This window comes from Suricata suricatta, chromosome 14, assembly GCF_006229205.1.
Source record: "Suricata suricatta isolate VVHF042 chromosome 14, meerkat_22Aug2017_6uvM2_HiC, whole genome shotgun sequence".
NCBI classification, from domain to species: Eukaryota; Metazoa; Chordata; class Mammalia; order Carnivora; family Herpestidae; genus Suricata; species Suricata suricatta.
The window spans coordinates 88596206-88612320 of record NC_043713.1 but is presented as its reverse complement, the minus strand read 5'-3'; the positions used below and the strand labels follow the sequence as shown (position 1 = coordinate 88612320).

Sequence of the window (16115 nt, the reverse complement as noted above, 5' to 3'; positions counted from 1 at the left end):
AAGTCTCAAAGGAGCAAAGCAAACCTCTCCTACCGTCTCTGGGGGACAAGCGCTCCCTGAAGAGAGGGCAGGCTGCGACCTATGGGGGGCAGAAACCTAACTCGGTGTCCACTGGGCGCTGCCTGCCAAGGTCCGCTGCCATGGGACTCAGGGTGCCAGGGGTCGGCCAGTCCCGCGGGAGCCCCTCCCCTCCCCCACCCCACCCCCAGCACAAGCACGCCCATGAGCTCCGGCGGGATGCTGAGAACCGCATGAAGACGGCTGTGACACTGACAGTCACCTCCCGCCGGCCGGCCCTCCACGGAAGCGGTGGCCCCGAGCGTGAGTGGCCTTCCTGAGGTGTTGCGCACAGCCCTGCCCCTGCACTGCCCTGAGCAAATGAGGGCCTTCTCCAGGGCACGCCTGCGTCAGCATGCCTGCATCAGCACGCCCACAGCCACTCAAGTGAGACCGCGACGCCTTGTTCAGGGAGGAACACTCCAGTTCCAACAAACCAAAGAGCCTGAAAGTCCCAGACTGGCTACGCAGTCTTCGGCAGAACTGCGTTCCAGTCCAGAGCCATGGCCACCTGGCCGGAGGGGCGGGGAAGGCCAAGGAACTGCATCCACAGAGACCCACAGTCTCACGGAGGGCACGCCAGCACGCAAGGCCTACCTTTTGCATCTGGATTTGCAGAGAAGGTAGCAATCGGTGGCCGTCCACGTACGTGGCCCTGCGGAGCGGCGGTGGCTGTGGCGGAGGCCGCCGTCCGGGGCGGGTGCACGCTGGGGAAGGACACGGTGCGACCCTCGGGCTTCTGGCCGTACTGCACGGGCTGAAACAACCTGGCGAGAAGGCGTTTGTGCCGCTGAGATGCGGAGGGCCCGGGCTCTGTGCCAGAGATGGCAGAACCCCGCAGCCTTGCTGCCCGTCAGGTGTTTACGGGAGGGTGGCAGAGAGTGGTGGGCTCTGAGACCCCGGGGAAGGCACGTGCACCAGAGGCAAAGAGTAGGTGCCAACTTGCAGGCCTGCCCCTTTCTCCCTAAACTCCCTATTGTCTTGCTTCTTTCTCACCTGCAGGGCAAGGACCAGAAATCGCCTATTTCCGACTTACTAGACTCAGCCTACGGTAAACCACTCGCTTCTACTTGGTCATCTAACTTGTTCTGTCCCCCCAGCCATGTGGCACCTGCAAAATCAACTCAGACGTCCTTTAGAGGTCCTTGTGCCAAGGTCAGGGCCAGAGCCCTCTCCCCTCCCCCAGGCCCCCCACCACACACCGCCCACAGGGCACCCTCTGTGGCGCCCGAGACGGCAGCCGCCACAGCAGCCTGACCTGCTCCACAGTGCCACTGAACCACCACTACCACGCTGCTCTTAAGAGGGCGGAGGGCCGCACGGCCCCGCCCACCCAGGGTACACACTGCCCACACGTGCCATGTGCAAGGAGCTGCCCCCACAGACATCAAGGACGCCAGGCCAGCTTCCAGAAGCAGGCGACCCAGTGAGCAGATCAGCCGTTTCTCCTCCACCCACCATATCTGTGTCCTCGTATAAGCCCACACCACGCACCCTGAGGGGCGAAGGGGCTGGGCCCTCCCAGGGAGGGGGACATCACCAACCCTATTGCTGACTGAGGCCCAGCCAGGACCCAAGCAGCGCCTTCGGGGCGCAGGAGGCCGAGCTCCATGCCACGTACCTGCTGGGCTTCAGTCGGAGGACCGCGGGCCTGCCCGCCGGGAGTGGTGCGGTGAGCAGTTCCTCCATGCCTTTCCGGGTCACCTTCTTCTTACACAGCAGTTCTGCTTCGTGGCGGGTCATTGTATTCTCCAGGCCAATAAGATCAAATATAGAGAGATCTGCTTCCTAGAAAGGATAGTTTTGCTCCATGGAGCAGGAGAAAAATGGAAACCCAAGCACATCCCAAACAGGATGGCCGGGCCCCGGTCAGCCACACTCCCTGAAAGGCTCCCTGAAGCCATTCCAGGGCTCAGGCAGGCTGATGGACTACAGCATGCCTCAGTTTCCCTGTCATTAAGACCACTTCAAGTGCAGTGGGTATGGAGAAGGCAGTGCTAAGGGACAGAACGTCCAGACAGTGTGAGTGCCAGCCCTCATCAAGGAGGGGAATCTGGGGGGAGAGCCACGCGCACTGGGGAAGCAGAGGTGGGCATGCGCCATACCCCTTGGCCCAGAGCCCTGGAGACATGCGTCCCGCAGGTGGGAGCGCAGCCTGAGCCTCTACCTGGAGCAGACCCCCCACCTGTGCTCGGATGAGGACGCTGGGCCTCGTGCCCATCACCACGACAAGGAGGATAGATGGCAGGTGCGGAGCCCCCCCCCCACACACACACGCAGGGGGATGTGCAAACAGCCTGCTCGAAAGGTTAAATACAGAGTAGTCACACGGCCCCACAACTGCACACCTGGACGTGTGCCCGAGAAACACGAAGCCCATGCCCACAGTAAACTGGTCTGGCAGCGTCTGCAGTGACACGACTCTCAGCGGGCAAACCGTGGAGGTGACCTTAGTGTCCCTTAACTGACAACCAGGCGCACAGACCACGCTCCACCAGAGAGGCAACACCCTCCAGCCTTGAGTGAGAAGGAAATTCTGCCACGCGCCACGAGACGGACGAGCTGAGAGCACGACGCTCGAAGCCCACCGCGGAAGACGGAGGCGGGTCGGGCACTGCGGTCTCAGTCACGGCCGCTCAGTGACCAGAAAACCGCCTGGCACCGAGCAGCCTCAGCCTGAGCTCGCTCAGCGAGGAAGGGAAAACAACAAAACGTGACCTAAACCAAACGCTCGGGGCGCCAGCCCCTCCGCCGGGTTCCTCCCGTGGACTCCACACACGCGGCGCAGGAAGTGCTTGACTACCCCTGTCCCACCAAGGGGAACTCAGCCCAAAGCCCCCAGCCAGCACGTGGGGTTGGGGGCACGCAGAGAACACCCGGGCTCTGGAAACACTGGAGACGGCCTGTGACGGGCGCTCGCCTGGGAGATGTCTACGTGCGTCCCCAACAGGCGCCTGCAGTGATGCCCCGAGCTCCCCTCAAATGACCCAACAGTGCACACGGTGCTAGAACCCCCTCCGCTGCCGCTGTCGAGCTGCAGGCTTGTCCCTCTCGGCCCGACCCAGGACACAGACCATGTGTCAGGGAAGGCATGGCGTCAACGCAGCCTGCCGCCACCCAGCACCGGGCGACTCCTGAACTTGAGCCGAGAGCGTGGAAAAGCACCTCCCAGACCCGGCACAGCGACAGCGTGTCTGCCACAGACGTCAAGCGGACACATACCTTCCAGGAGTCTCCGTCGAGCGCCTGGAGGATGAGGGAGGCGGAGCGGTACTGCAGGGGCCCCGCCGTGTAGGACGACTCCGGGAGCCGCGGCTCCACCAGCCCAGGGTGGTTGCAGATCCGCTGCAGCCTCAGCAGGATGCTCAGCACGTCCACAAAGTGCCCGCTCTTCAGCGCCTCCTGCGTCCTGCTCGCAGGGAGAACAGCAGCACGGCCGTTGGTGTGTGCGCCGTGTGCGGGTGGACTGTCCCGGCGCGTTCTCACCACATCTGGCTAATAATTAGTTCCACCGGGACACGCTCCAAACTGCCCTCCGGGTGGTTATGACTCTCAGACCTACTTCCTGCTCTCTCGAAACCCGCCGGGAGGCCAGAGCACCAGGAATAAGGGCCAGAGGGGCACGCGGCTCTCCAAGCCACCTCTCCCAGGGGAGGCCGACACTCTAAATGGGCAGCGGTGATGTATTTCCTCCCCACGGTTCTGAGTGCCGTGACAAACCTACGGGCACCAGGGCGAGAGCACCCGCCCCGGGAGAGGAAGCCCGGGCAGGCCCTGCAGCCACAACGCAGGCAGACGCGCAGGCCCACACAGGGACCACCGCGGCCAGAGACCTCTGGGGTGAGGAGGAGGGCGCAGCGTCCCCAGCAGGTGCGGGAAGGAGCTGTGGAGGGTGCAGGGCAGGCTGGTCCTCAGAGACCCGGGAGCAGAGGCAGTGGAAGAGAGGGACCGCGGGTGGCAAGAAGGATGCCAGGCTTCCAACTGAGCATCAGGGTGATGGGTACTGTGTCCAAGGACAGGAAAGTCTACAGAGCAGGTGCTCTGGGGATGCCCTCACAAGACCAGTTCTGCAGCACTCAAGGGAAAGCCGAAGCAGCCACAGGAAAATGTGGCCAGCACAAGGGATGTGCCAGAAGTTAGCAGAACCCTACACCGGCCGTTCTCAGCCATGGAGAAACAGGCCATGGCCAAGTAGCCAAGCAGGGCGGAGACAGGCACACAGTCTGCACACTGGGCCCCGCAGAACAGAGGGAGGGTGGGAAGGAGGGCATGGAAAGGGCCCCCTGTTATGCACAACAGCTGCTACAAGGACTCCTCTCAGAAAGAAAGGCTGACGCACAAGCGAGGCCCAGGACCCCCTGGAGTGGAAGGGCTGACACAGGCAGCTGTGCAGGGCTCCCAGGAAAAAGGGGGGAGACGAGGTGTGCCGAGAAGAGGGTGCAACGGGAGACGGCACGAACAGACATGGCCTGCCCAGCGTGACCAGAGCAAAGCTCAGAGCCTACTTGAGGACCCCAGACTATCACATCAATGCACAACGGGCACACTGTGTCTGTCATCGGGCACTAGAGTGGGGTCGGCCATATGTGTGTGCAACGCCTCCTCTTTGACTTGACAGATTCAGGTGAAAAGAAGAGGCCCCGGAGGGGAAGAGGGGCAATCACTCCCTGCTGCTCCACAAGGAGCAGAAGCCACACAACAGCCTAGGTCTGCGGTCACCAGTGTCCCACGTCTGCGGACAGGACCAACGTCACGCCCCAGGAGAGCAAGCCCAGGCGTCCTGAGAGACCGTCTGCTTCTGGCAAAGGGACAGATGAGGACGGGCCTCCCTCAGTGGGCACGACAACGCCCCCCACGGACCCTGCTCTCTGTACCTGAGGTCAGCGCCTGGAGGAGAGGCTGCCCGACTCGGAGGAAGGTGGCCGGTCACAGAGGCACGGCCAGGGCAGGACTCTGCGGCCCCTCCTCTCGCCTGGACGCTCACCCAGCTGCAGCGGCACCAATGCCACCTCTCAGGGACTAAGACGCTGTACCAGGGAGCAAGAACTCACGGTGCCAGGAGGGAAAGGCACGCAGGGCAGGGCCATCTCGTAGAGGCTCGCTGCCCGCGGATGCCTTCCTGACGGCTCTGTGAGCGTGAGGACGGGGCACACACAGCTTCACAAAGAAACTGCCTGGCTGGCCCAGCGGTGAGAAGAAGGGCCACCATGCCCCACCAAGACCCACTTGTGCAGCCTCAGGGTGGCTCCCCGGCCACCACTCGTGCCCCATGGCGCAGGCGGCGGCGAGCGGCCCCTCAGTTCGTCAGAGGCCCAGCTGCTCAGTCGGAGCACGCATCCCACGCGGGCCTCGCCCATGACCCAGGGAGCAGGGCGGACATGGGGCGCAGGCGCGTCCCGCGCGGCCAGGGGGCTGGCTCACCCGGGCTGTAGGATCACGTCCTCATACAGGGCCTTCTGCCGGCTCGACAGCCGGCACTTGAGCACGTGCTCGTACTTCCTCGTCAGCTGCTTCTCCACGTCCCTCTTGGTCCTCCTCAGGATGAAGGGCTGGGTCACCTGGAAGAGACACGAGAGCGCCCGTCGTCCCCCTCCCGAGATGGCGCGCCCGAGCCCACCACACGCCCGGCGCCACAGCCGCGCACCCGGTGCAGACGGATGACCACTTTGTGGTAGTAGTCCTGGTTCTCCTCGTTCGGGGCCTTGAGCGGCGGGTGCAGGTAGGGCCTGGAGATGCCGGGGATGAGGAAGTGCACCATGGTCCACAACTCCAGGAAGGTGTTGTGCGGTGGCGCGTCCATCAGGAGCAGGCGCTGCTGGCTGCGAGGAGAGGCCACGGCTGAGCCCGCACCTGGAAGGCTGGCCCGCCACCCCCAAGGACGCACCAGGAAGGCACGGCGGTGCCACGGAGCTGGGGCAAGGGTGCGCCCCGGAGATGGGCCAGACGATGCAAGCACCCCGGGACCCGCCGCCCCCTGCGCCCGACAAGGAGAGGGAACCCTGTGTGGCTGACGGGCAGGTCTGCGTCTGCTTTATGTCACCCCCCCAGAACCCTTGGAGCGGGGGCGAGTCCAACCTCTTCAGGGTGAACACGGCCTCCCAGTGCCTCTCAGTCATGCCCTTGACCCGCTGCATCTCGTCGATGACCAGGCACCTCCACCGCACCCGCGAGAAGGACGCGCAGCCCCTGAAGAACTGCTTGTAGGGCGCGACGCACACGTTGAAGCTGTTGGGCTCCGTCCACTCCTGCGGCACAAAAGCCGGGCTGCGAGCACGCGCCTCCCCTGCGGGCGCCCGGCCTGCCGCCCGGCCTGCCGCCCCGCTCCTCCCACGGCCGGGTGCCTCCTCCCGGCCTCTCGCTCTGGGAGCTGAGGTGCTGCAGACACACACTGAACGCTGCTTGAGGCACCAACAGCTGGTTCCAGAGGACAGGTCACCACGGAAAGAACCGGCTTTTACATCATCTGCCGGGACACCGCACTGAACGTAGTAGGACATCCAGACTGCAACTGACTGCGCCCCAGGCTTTGTAAAAACAAGCTAATGACCAGAGACGGGAAGAGACTACGTCCCGGGGTACTCCCTCTCGCAGCGAGCACCACTGCTCAGCACCACAGTCTAACGAGGAGGCAAAGCGTTAGCTTCGGCGAAGAGCATGCCGTCCAGCTCACGTTCAGGGCAGGCGTCCCGGCAGCTGGCCCGAGGCTCAGCAGAGCCCCCGCCGGTGTTTAGTGCGCACAGGTCAGGGCGCACTCGACACAAGCTCGCGCCGGGCTTGCACTGCTCAGGGCTGTGCAGGCGGCAGGGAAGGGACGACCCGAGGCCGGGCACAGGGGGGCCGTTCGCGCGGGGGCCCTCCTCGCAGAGCGTCTGCACGTTCAGGGGGCTCCAAGTCAAGAGCCACCAGAAAGCTCGCCGGACACTCCAAAACTGGCCTCCGCACACCGAGACCCTCCTGTGCGGTGCTGTCCCACGTGTGCACCCACCTACCTGTCTCTTTGCTCTCAGCTCTCTGTGGCTGCCCACGTACAGCAGGGTTTTGAGCCCAGGACACCAGCGCTTCAGCTCGAGCTCCCACTTGAGGATGCTACAGCCTCGCACGACCACGAGGTGCGGGCCCCAATTGCCTGCGTGGGAGAGAAGAAACAGAACCTTCCTGTGTAACAGAAAGCCCCGCCAGGTGCAGGCGCCGTGCCGAGCGGGAAAGCGTGGCAGGCATGTGCACAGGGCTCCAGGGCGTGACACACAGGCATCCCCCCCGTCACGCGGCCGGGGCCCCTGGATTGGAGAGGCTCAACAGGAAGCTGCCGAGGGAGAACCGGGCAGAGTGAGCGCGCTGTGGGCACAGGGCAGAGCTCTCCGGTACAGGGACCTTGCCCAGGATAAGAGGGAGTGTGGGGGCCCGGCCCAGCTGCAGACCACCCCAAACCCTCCGTTTCGACCTCAGTTTTCCAAACAAGGTTTTCAAATATTAGAATAACACACACATAACAAACACCAACCTCCGTGCTATAAACGGAACATAAACCAGGTCAGAAGGCAGAAACGGCAGACCTGGGGAAAGGCCACGCAGTACGCCCGTCGGCAGCCAGCACTGGCCCCGCGCACAGCGCCCAAGGAGAAGGTGAACGAGAGTGAAATACACGCTTCATACAGAAATCCCACAAGAGGACACAGCTCCGTGCCAGGCGCGCGTCTCCCCGGGTGCCCTTCCCCCAGCACGAGAACAAGAGGTTTTAAAGACCCGCATTCAGAACGTGGTTGCACTTCTGGTTTTCTGCAGGAGTCTCATCCGAGACTCCAGCTGGGGGGGCCTCCTGCTCCGCTCACTGCCGCCCCTTCACGTGCGGCCAGCGCCCACGGTGGCACAGGTGCCACACGAGCACAGAGAATGAAGCACTGATCCATCCGCTCATTCAAACAACGGAACAGAAGCCCCTGTGCTTGGAAGCGCTGTCTGCTTCCGGTCTCTCATGATTACAGATACGGTAACTGATGCTTCTTCCGCCTCGACGACAGGAGACGGAGGCAGGGGGGCATCCTAAGGGGCCGCCATCTGTCAGAACCTGTGGAAAGCTGAAGACTCTGGCACTAGGCTAAAAACCAGAACTGATTAACCCCAGAAAGGAAGGAGTCCTGACGTCGATCTGTTTGTATTTAAACCCTGAGTTGGATCAAGCTTCTCAAACACAGGGCAAGAGGCGTGTGCGAGCGGTGGCGTGGGGAACGTGCCCGAGCCAGAGGATGGGCAGGTGGAAACCGCCCTGGGGGGAGGGGACGACCCGCTCCACACCCAGTTCCCCCAGGTCTCCACGGGCCCCACAGCAGGACGCCACCTCCCTCACTTAATGAGCCTCCTCCTGGCTTCTGAAGGTCCGTGAAGAGGAAGAGAACGTGTCTGCTCTGCCACCCAGGAGCCCGCTTAGTCTGGATCTGGAACACTTCCTTTGCAACAGAAACACTATGGCCGACACAGGACCACAACAAGTGTGAACCGAGTGTGAGCCACACTGGTCATGTACTCACACACAGCTCTCTCTCAACACGTGATACTTTGTGTTCTCTTCTTGATGTCCCATTGGCATTTTCTTTCCTCTAGCTCACTTTACCGTGAGCACACACTACATAACACATGCACGAAATGCGTCAGGCGCCTGTTCATGCTGTCCACGCTATCAGTTCAGCTCCCCATCAACCATCAGTGAAGTTTTAGGGGAAGTAAAAGTTACACACAGATTTTTGTCTGCATGGGGCGGCGGGTCAGTGCCTGTGACCGCCACATTGTCTATTTGAGAGTCACTTGTATGTAAGCCCCTGTCCTACGTCAGAGACACCAGCCACGTGCCCTTCTACGGCCCCGAAAGCCACAGAGCAGGGGGCAAGACTAGCACCTGACCCACAGGCCAGGTGGAGGGCGGTGAGTGGGGGCCGGCCCCTGAACGTGCCGCTCCAGAGGCTGAGGGCCTGACCGATGACGTGTGAGTCCGAAGAGGCACAAGGAAGCAGCCGGGGAGGGGTGTGAGCTGCAAACAAGTCTTCTGCCTCTTCTGACGACAAGGACTTCTGAGCCCTGCTCTCTTGGGTGCTGGCCCAGAGCACAGGGCAAAGGAGCTGGGAAGAAAGGCCCCGCCCCGCCCTCAGGCCCGATGCGCTGCCCACGGTCAGCCTTAGCGAACATGCGCCCCTCAAACAACACGCGCTCACCTTCGTTGCAAGCCAGGTGGGCGAAGAAAGCGATGACCTGGACAGTTTTGCCGAGCCCGGCCTCGTCGGCCAAGATGCCGTTGAGGTTCTTCCGGTAGAGCTTGGCCAGCCAGTCCAGGCCGATCTTCTGGTAGTCTCGGAGCGCACCGTACAACAGAGATGGGGCGTTCAGCTTCACCTGCAGCAGCACATGGGCCAAATACTCCTCAAAATAACCATTAAACACCTCTCTCCCCAGTGAAGTCCAATCAGTCATACAGGGAGCCTACTGAAGGGCCAAAGAAAAGACTAGAAAAACAAGACCAGTGTTCACTCTGCCTGACGACTTCTGCAGCTGCAACAGAGTTAGGGGGAAGTCGAAAGTGTTTTCTCGGCCTCACAGACACATGTCCCCCCTCCCACGCGTCAGCGTGGTGCCTCACCGTGGGGCTGACCCGGGCACTGCCTTTGGGTAGGACGGCTTCGGCCACAGCGGTCACCTCCGCGATGTCCTTTGTGTGAGGGCTCCCAATAGTCATTCTCTCTGCAGCTTTAAACTGGTCCATGATAAACAGTGAGTCTATGAGAACCACGTCCTTCCGGCTCTCCCCCGGGCAGTCTTCCGCATCTGTGAGGGACAGGAAGCCAGGTTTGCTAACAGCTGCAAGGGTGCTGGGAGCCTACTTATCATTGACGAAAGGAATAAGAAGGAGCAAGCTGACAGACTCCAAACACGCCAAACGCAGTAAATTGTTTGTTTTTAATCTGCTTTACATACCTAACAACACTAACCAAACAAATGGGTGCAAACTCCTCTAACATCACCAGATGCAGGAACACTCTGGAAAGCCCTTCCGTGAGAACGGAGAACATCTCTGTAGCGGTGACAGGAGCTGCTGTCACTGGATTTATGGGCCTCTAAGGGCTTAGTGATCACCCCCAGCACCAGGAAAAGGTAACTCGGCAAAGAGGCCACCAGCCCATCCTCTGGTCCTGCCAACCCCTAGCCTCTCTGCTCACAGGAGTCTGTGTCTAACGATCAGGACAAGTAGAATGAAAATAAGAAAAAGTAGGCTTTGGGTACAGCCTGTGTATTTGTTTGGAATGTCTAAGAAAAGTAAAAGAAACTCCAAACTAGTGTGCTAAACAAACATAGCATAGGCTGAATGTATATGATGAAAATCTAAGTCTATAAAACAAAGACTTTTATGAATCTAAGAAAAAAAAATTCTGTGCTGTTCACAACTTGGTCGAGTACTCTGAAATTTTGCCAAGTTAATAAAAATAGTGGCGCCTGGGTAGCTCAGTCAGTTAAGTGTCTGACTCTTGATTTTAGCTCAGATCATGATCTCATGGTTGGTGGGTTCGAGCCCCGTGTCAGGCTCTGTGCTGAGAGTGCAGAGCCTGCTTGGGATTCTCTCTCCCTCTCTCTCTGCTCCTCCCCAGCTCACTCTCTCAAATGATAAGTTAAATAAATAAGTTAAAGCATAAAGTTTAATAAAACCACATTACTAGGTGATCACACATTAAACACATTCACAACTTCTGCTTCCATCTGACTAGAAGGAAACAAAGTAACTCGAACTCCTACATATTCTGGCTTTTGCTCTCAGGGCTCGGCTCTTTAAAGGCGCGAACACAGACCTTCTTCCTCACTCGCCTCCTCACCGTCAGGCTGAGGCTGTGGCCACTGGAAACTGGGCAGAAAAGCTCCTTCGTATAACTTCATCAAGTCGATTAAGGGCAGTTCGGCTGGAAAGGACCGCGGGGAGAAGAGGTCAGTTTACACCGGAGAGGGCGGCAGGTGGGAAGAAGGCTCAGTGGGAGGGCTGGGCAGAGTGGAAAGGGTCTCTGTCACGGATCCTCCCTTTCTTGGCTTTAACTCCTTGAAAAACTATATATTTCCTAAAAATACATTAATATCTTTCAGAAAGTAACAGCAGCCCATTACTGATACGAGTTCTAACACACTTTTCTTTACAAAAATGAGAATCTTTGAAATGAAATTAAGAAACTCGATTTTTATTCTAAAAGAATGCTTAGGGGCGCCTGGGTGGCTCAGTCGGTTAAGCCTCCGACTTCGGCTCAGGTCAGATCTCACGTTCGTGGGTTCGAGCCCCGCGTCAGGCTCTGTGCTGACAGCTAGCTCAGAGCCTGGAGCCTGCTTCTGGTTCTGTCTCCTTCTCTCTCTGCCCCTCCCCCTCTCATGCTCTGTCTCTGTCTCAAAAATAAATAAAACATTTAAAAAAATTTAAAAAAAAGAATGCTTAAATTTCTTTTTTTTAAGAATGCTTAAATTTCTAACGTAATAAATACTAGAACTTAGAAACTAATAAGTGTAACTATAAAAACACTATTAATAGAAAATAAGAGGAGATACACAAAAATATGAAACATCAAATAAAAGTCCAACAAAAATAAAGCAAAATACCATTTTACGCAGTGCGTCCAACAGGGGTGATACCTCCTGAGCGAAGAGCTCACCCTATCGGACCCCCCCCCACCCCAGGCCGCACCAGCTCCCGTGATCCATGCGCACTGGTGGAGGCGCCACACAGAGTGTCGAATGGACCCCGAGCTGCAGGTCACACCCAGCTCAGAAAGCCGAGGCAGCAAGATGCACAAAGGGAGCCCAGGAGGCGGGCAGAAGACCCAGAGCACCTGTGCACAGGAGCCAGCCGCCGCCACTTGGGACCACGAGCGGTGCCCTGCCCCGCTAACTCCATGCGCCACAGGGGGAGGAGCAGCGATGGGGCCGGGGTCTCTGGGAGAGTGGTCACTCTGCATAGAGCAAGGGACCATGCACAACGGAGCGAGCGTGAGCCCGGAGGGACAGCGGCTCTCCCGATGCCAGCACACACACTCCTCGCTGCAAGTTCAGAGGCGCCAAGACCCCTGGAAATAAACCTAACAAAGCCTAACAAAAACCACGACATCACAAACCACTCCGGGCAGCTCCTGAAAAAGATCTCCATGAACGGACAGGTCCGCTGCGATCAGAGCTCAGAAACGCTCCACTTCGTAGGGATGCAGCTCTCCAGCACCACCTGCCAACTCAGCTACATTCAGATCAAAATTCCCAACCGGTTTTCCTCTGAAACCTGATGAGCCGATCGGAGGTGGGCATGAAATCGGCCCAAGGTGGCCAAGGGTGCCCTGAGAGGAGTGAGGGGAGAGAGTCCCAGATGGCCCTTGGGGTGGGGTGCACAGAGGGGCACGGGGGCCAGTTCTCAGGGCGGGCCCAGGGCCAGACAGATGGGAGCAGCAGCAATGGAAGGCTGGGCAGCCTGGGACAACCAGCTGGCAAGGACCGGCTTGGCAAAGGGCTCCAGGACAGCTGTGATCCATTTTAGAATAAAACAAAAAAGAAATTATACTCCTCACATAAAAGACAAAAGCTATTCTTGACAGATCAAAGACATTGATATGTGAGAAAAATCGAAACTTTGAAGACAAACAGGGAGACCACCTCATGATCCTGAGATTTTAAAAGGGTTTTTTAAAGCAGATAAATTCCAAGACTGGGGCGCCTGGGGGGCTCAGTTGGTTAAGTGTCCAACTTCAGCTCAGGTCATGATCTTGAGGTCCAGGAGTTCAAGCCCCGCATCAGGCTCTGGGCTGACAAGTCCGAGCCTGGAGCTGCTTCGGATTCTGTGTCTCCCTCTCTCTGCCCCTCCGCTTCTCACCCTTTGTCACTCTCAAAAATAAATAAAACATTAAAAAAAATTTTTTTAAGCAGATAAATTCAACTACGCTAAAATTGAAAACGCCTGCTCTTCAGAAATTCCCGTGAGTAGAAGGAGCACACACGACAGCGGCAGGTGCCCGCAGCACAGGGACCAGCCACGGAGAGCGCCCGGGCACCTACACAAACACCCACAAGACTGCAGCGAGAAGGAAGCAAGGGGACCCCGGAGAGATGTCACACCTCGCTACCCACAGGCCAGGGAGACATCGTCCCTTGCCTGCTGGCTCGGGGGAACCGTCCTGGGGGGACAGTGCCCAGCGCCCTGACCTGAGAGGCTTGGAAGGAACCCGCCAGCCTAAGCCGACCCACCTCCTAGGCACGGGCATGGGGGCGCTCCTGCAGCACCCAGCGGCAGCACGGGGGTCACCCCGGTGCCCAGACCGAGGCTCCGCAGGGAGAACCTGTGAGGCCCAAGGGACAGCCGCGCCCCAGACCAGCCCGGGAACGGGAGAGCTGAGGGAGAGGACATGCCCATCGGGTGACGCTGTGTCCACGCAGTTCACATGGGCGAGCCCAGCGCCGTGCACAGGTGGCGGGGGCGAGCAGGGCCGAGGCCACCGAGTGGCGCTCCCTTGCTCTGTCTCCCACGGCCCCCACGCTGGCACCGCCGTGCTCACCGGGGGTGGTCCGTGTCTCACTCGATTTTACACGTTCTTCTGTACAGAGCACCTGGAGCGCGACGCCCGTGGCCTACCTTCTTTGGCTAAATTGGACAGCTCGGCCCGGTGGTCCACGGCCCCTTCGTTGGCTTCTTCCTCTTCTATGGTCTCCTCCTCGTCCTCCACTGCAACGGTCACCACCAGATGTCAGGGAGACAGAGTGCACTGCGTCTCCCCGCCTGCTCACCAGCCACTACCAGGCTCCGCCCCAGTCTCGCACAGCCAGGCGAGAACTGAGCCTTTTCCCCCGTCAGGCTAAGTCTGGAAATGCAGGCTCACTAAGTGGGCAGGAGACCAGTGACCGAACTGCCTTTCCCTTCTCAGGGTGCGAAACACAGTCTAGTTCCCCACGCGACAGACCCACTCCGGCAGCACACAGGGTGATGTCAGACTTCTCGTCTGCCGGCTGCACCCCCCGCATGGGAACCCGCCAGCATGCTGCTCAGGGTCACTACAAATTTGTCACCGCCTATTTCAGATGACAGTCAGCCACTACACAGCCTGCCTCTCCCTCAGCTCGGCTCCTGCCCTGTGAACCGCACACCGCACCCCCAACAGAGGCGGGCTCTCGGCAGCTGCAGGCTCACCCCCCATCTGTCTGCACAACAGCCCCCCGGGGCCTTGCCACTAGCCGGCCCCTGCTCTCCCACCACCCTCTGTCTTTCTCAGCTGGCTCCTCCATGCAAACAAAATGTCCACAAGCAGTCCTGGGCTCTCCCTCATCCACGGTCCCCTCCACCCTCGCCCTCCGAGGCGCCTAGCCCCCGGTGACCCCCAGCACTGGGCCACCGGGAACCCTGACAGCACTGCGGGTGCCCTTGGCCTGCCGTCTGAGGGCCCGCCCCACAGACAGCCAAGAGACTGCCAGGAAACAGACCTTCATCGTCAGTCAGGGACGTGCTAGCTTTTCTTTTCCTTCCAGACAGTCCCGACTCCTAAAACAGAATAAAATTTGCCAAGAATGGGAAGCCGAAGCAGACACCGGGAAGGCCCTGGTGAGCCCAGTACAAACAGGCTGGCCTCCACTACTGCCAGCATGGGAAAGGCGTGGGGCAGAGGGCTGGTGACACTAAATCCACAATCCCCGCGTTTCCCCGTGTCCCCGGATCCACACCCCATGGGAGCCTAACAAGCAGAAGAACCAAGTTCCTTCCCCAAAATGGACTGAGTCTGTAACAGAAGGGAGCGCCCCGGACGTGCACACGTTCCTCCAGACCAAGAGAGGAGTCACAGGCGCGTCTCAGCCACACGGCCCCCCACCCTCACCCCGGACGGCACTGGCCTCCACTCACCAGGAAAGCTTCTGGCAACACATCAAGGCCCTTAGCTCTCAACTCCTTTCCTAGAGACAGAGAACATGATTCGCTTTCACTGACACTGCCTGTGCAGGCCGCACGCTGCTGACACCTCCTCACAGGAGGAAGACAGCAAGAGTGAGTTTCGCCTCCTTTTTTCTGGGAACCACTCCGCTCCCCTGAACCTACAGAGTGTGCTGGCTGCTCTCCGACGTCTCTGATCTAGACAGGTACAAGGAAGCTAAATGGCAGAGCCTGTCTTCCAGGATTTCTACAATCTTAATGGCTGTAGGACTTTGAGCAGAGGCCACCACTCCGCCTCGATTTCCTCATCAACAGAATGAGGGCCATCACGCCACCTGTGCCCCTCCCCCGCCCCCCCAGGACAGCTGCTTCGGCCAACGGCCGGCGTGCATCACAGTGTCCAACGATGGGGCAGCTGCTTCAGGGCGCCGTGGAGACCCCCCACCCCAGCCACAGAGGGGCCCCGCGAAGGGCAAACACCCTGGGGAGCTCGTCCCGGTGTCCAGGACTGGCCACAGGGGACCGGCTCAGAACCTCAATCCCAGGAGCGTCCTACAAGCTGATGAGCCTGGGGGTGCTGACTCTCACAGACCAGCCCAGCGGGCAGAAGTGTGGCATCAGGCTGAGCAGATGCTCAGGTCAACAAGCAAGCGCCCCGGGCGCCACGTCGGCCAGGAGCCGGCCAGGAGCGGGCAGCAGGGTCCCAGCAAAGTCATCGGAAACAGTGAAGGCTTTTAAAAAGAATCATACCTCTCCTGGGAGCCTTCTGCAAATTTAAGGCCTTTTTTCTCTTCTCTTCCAATTCTACTTGTAGTTTTATCTCCACGACCTGAGCACAAAGAGCAAACCAAAGGCAGCGCCGAGGCGGGAGGCTCCAGAAGCCTGCGCACGGTGTCTGGGAGCACGGCCGTCCCGAACTCCTCCGGGTCACTTCACCACGAGGCGCTCGGTGTGGCCTGTCAGGTGCTCCGCCGCCGCGTGCTGCCCCCAGCCGAGGCGGGGCCGTCTCGGGGGGCAGCGCCCGCCCAGCGGACACCCCGGAAGCCCCTCGGCAGCGCCGTGAAGGGGAGGCACCGCGAGCCCGCGTCGGGCCCGTGTGCACGCATGCGCCCTCCTCAGCACCACCGCGGGCTCTGCCGGCCTGGGCGTC

At 59.8% G+C, this 16115-nt stretch overlaps 1 protein-coding gene across 1 annotated transcript in view; it reads right to left on the bottom strand.

Annotated features, from left to right (window-relative positions):
- Positions 1-16115, bottom strand: part of EP400 (E1A binding protein p400) — a 92112-nt gene that overhangs the window by 40491 nt on the left and 35506 nt on the right. Inside the window, exons 12-25 of the mRNA XM_029921638.1 lie at positions 15716-15794; positions 14939-14988; positions 14524-14581; positions 13682-13771; positions 10884-10991; positions 9683-9867; positions 9261-9438; positions 7047-7183; positions 6133-6302; positions 5702-5876; positions 5479-5615; positions 3280-3466; positions 1679-1845; positions 655-824 (exon numbers count right to left, since the gene is read on the bottom strand). Of these exons, the coding sequence (XP_029777498.1) occupies positions 655-824; positions 1679-1845; positions 3280-3466; positions 5479-5615; positions 5702-5876; positions 6133-6302; positions 7047-7183; positions 9261-9438; positions 9683-9867; positions 10884-10991; positions 13682-13771; positions 14524-14581; positions 14939-14988; positions 15716-15794 (1891 nt within the window). The remainder of the gene's footprint in view (positions 1-654; positions 825-1678; positions 1846-3279; positions 3467-5478; positions 5616-5701; positions 5877-6132; positions 6303-7046; positions 7184-9260; positions 9439-9682; positions 9868-10883; positions 10992-13681; positions 13772-14523; positions 14582-14938; positions 14989-15715; positions 15795-16115) is intronic.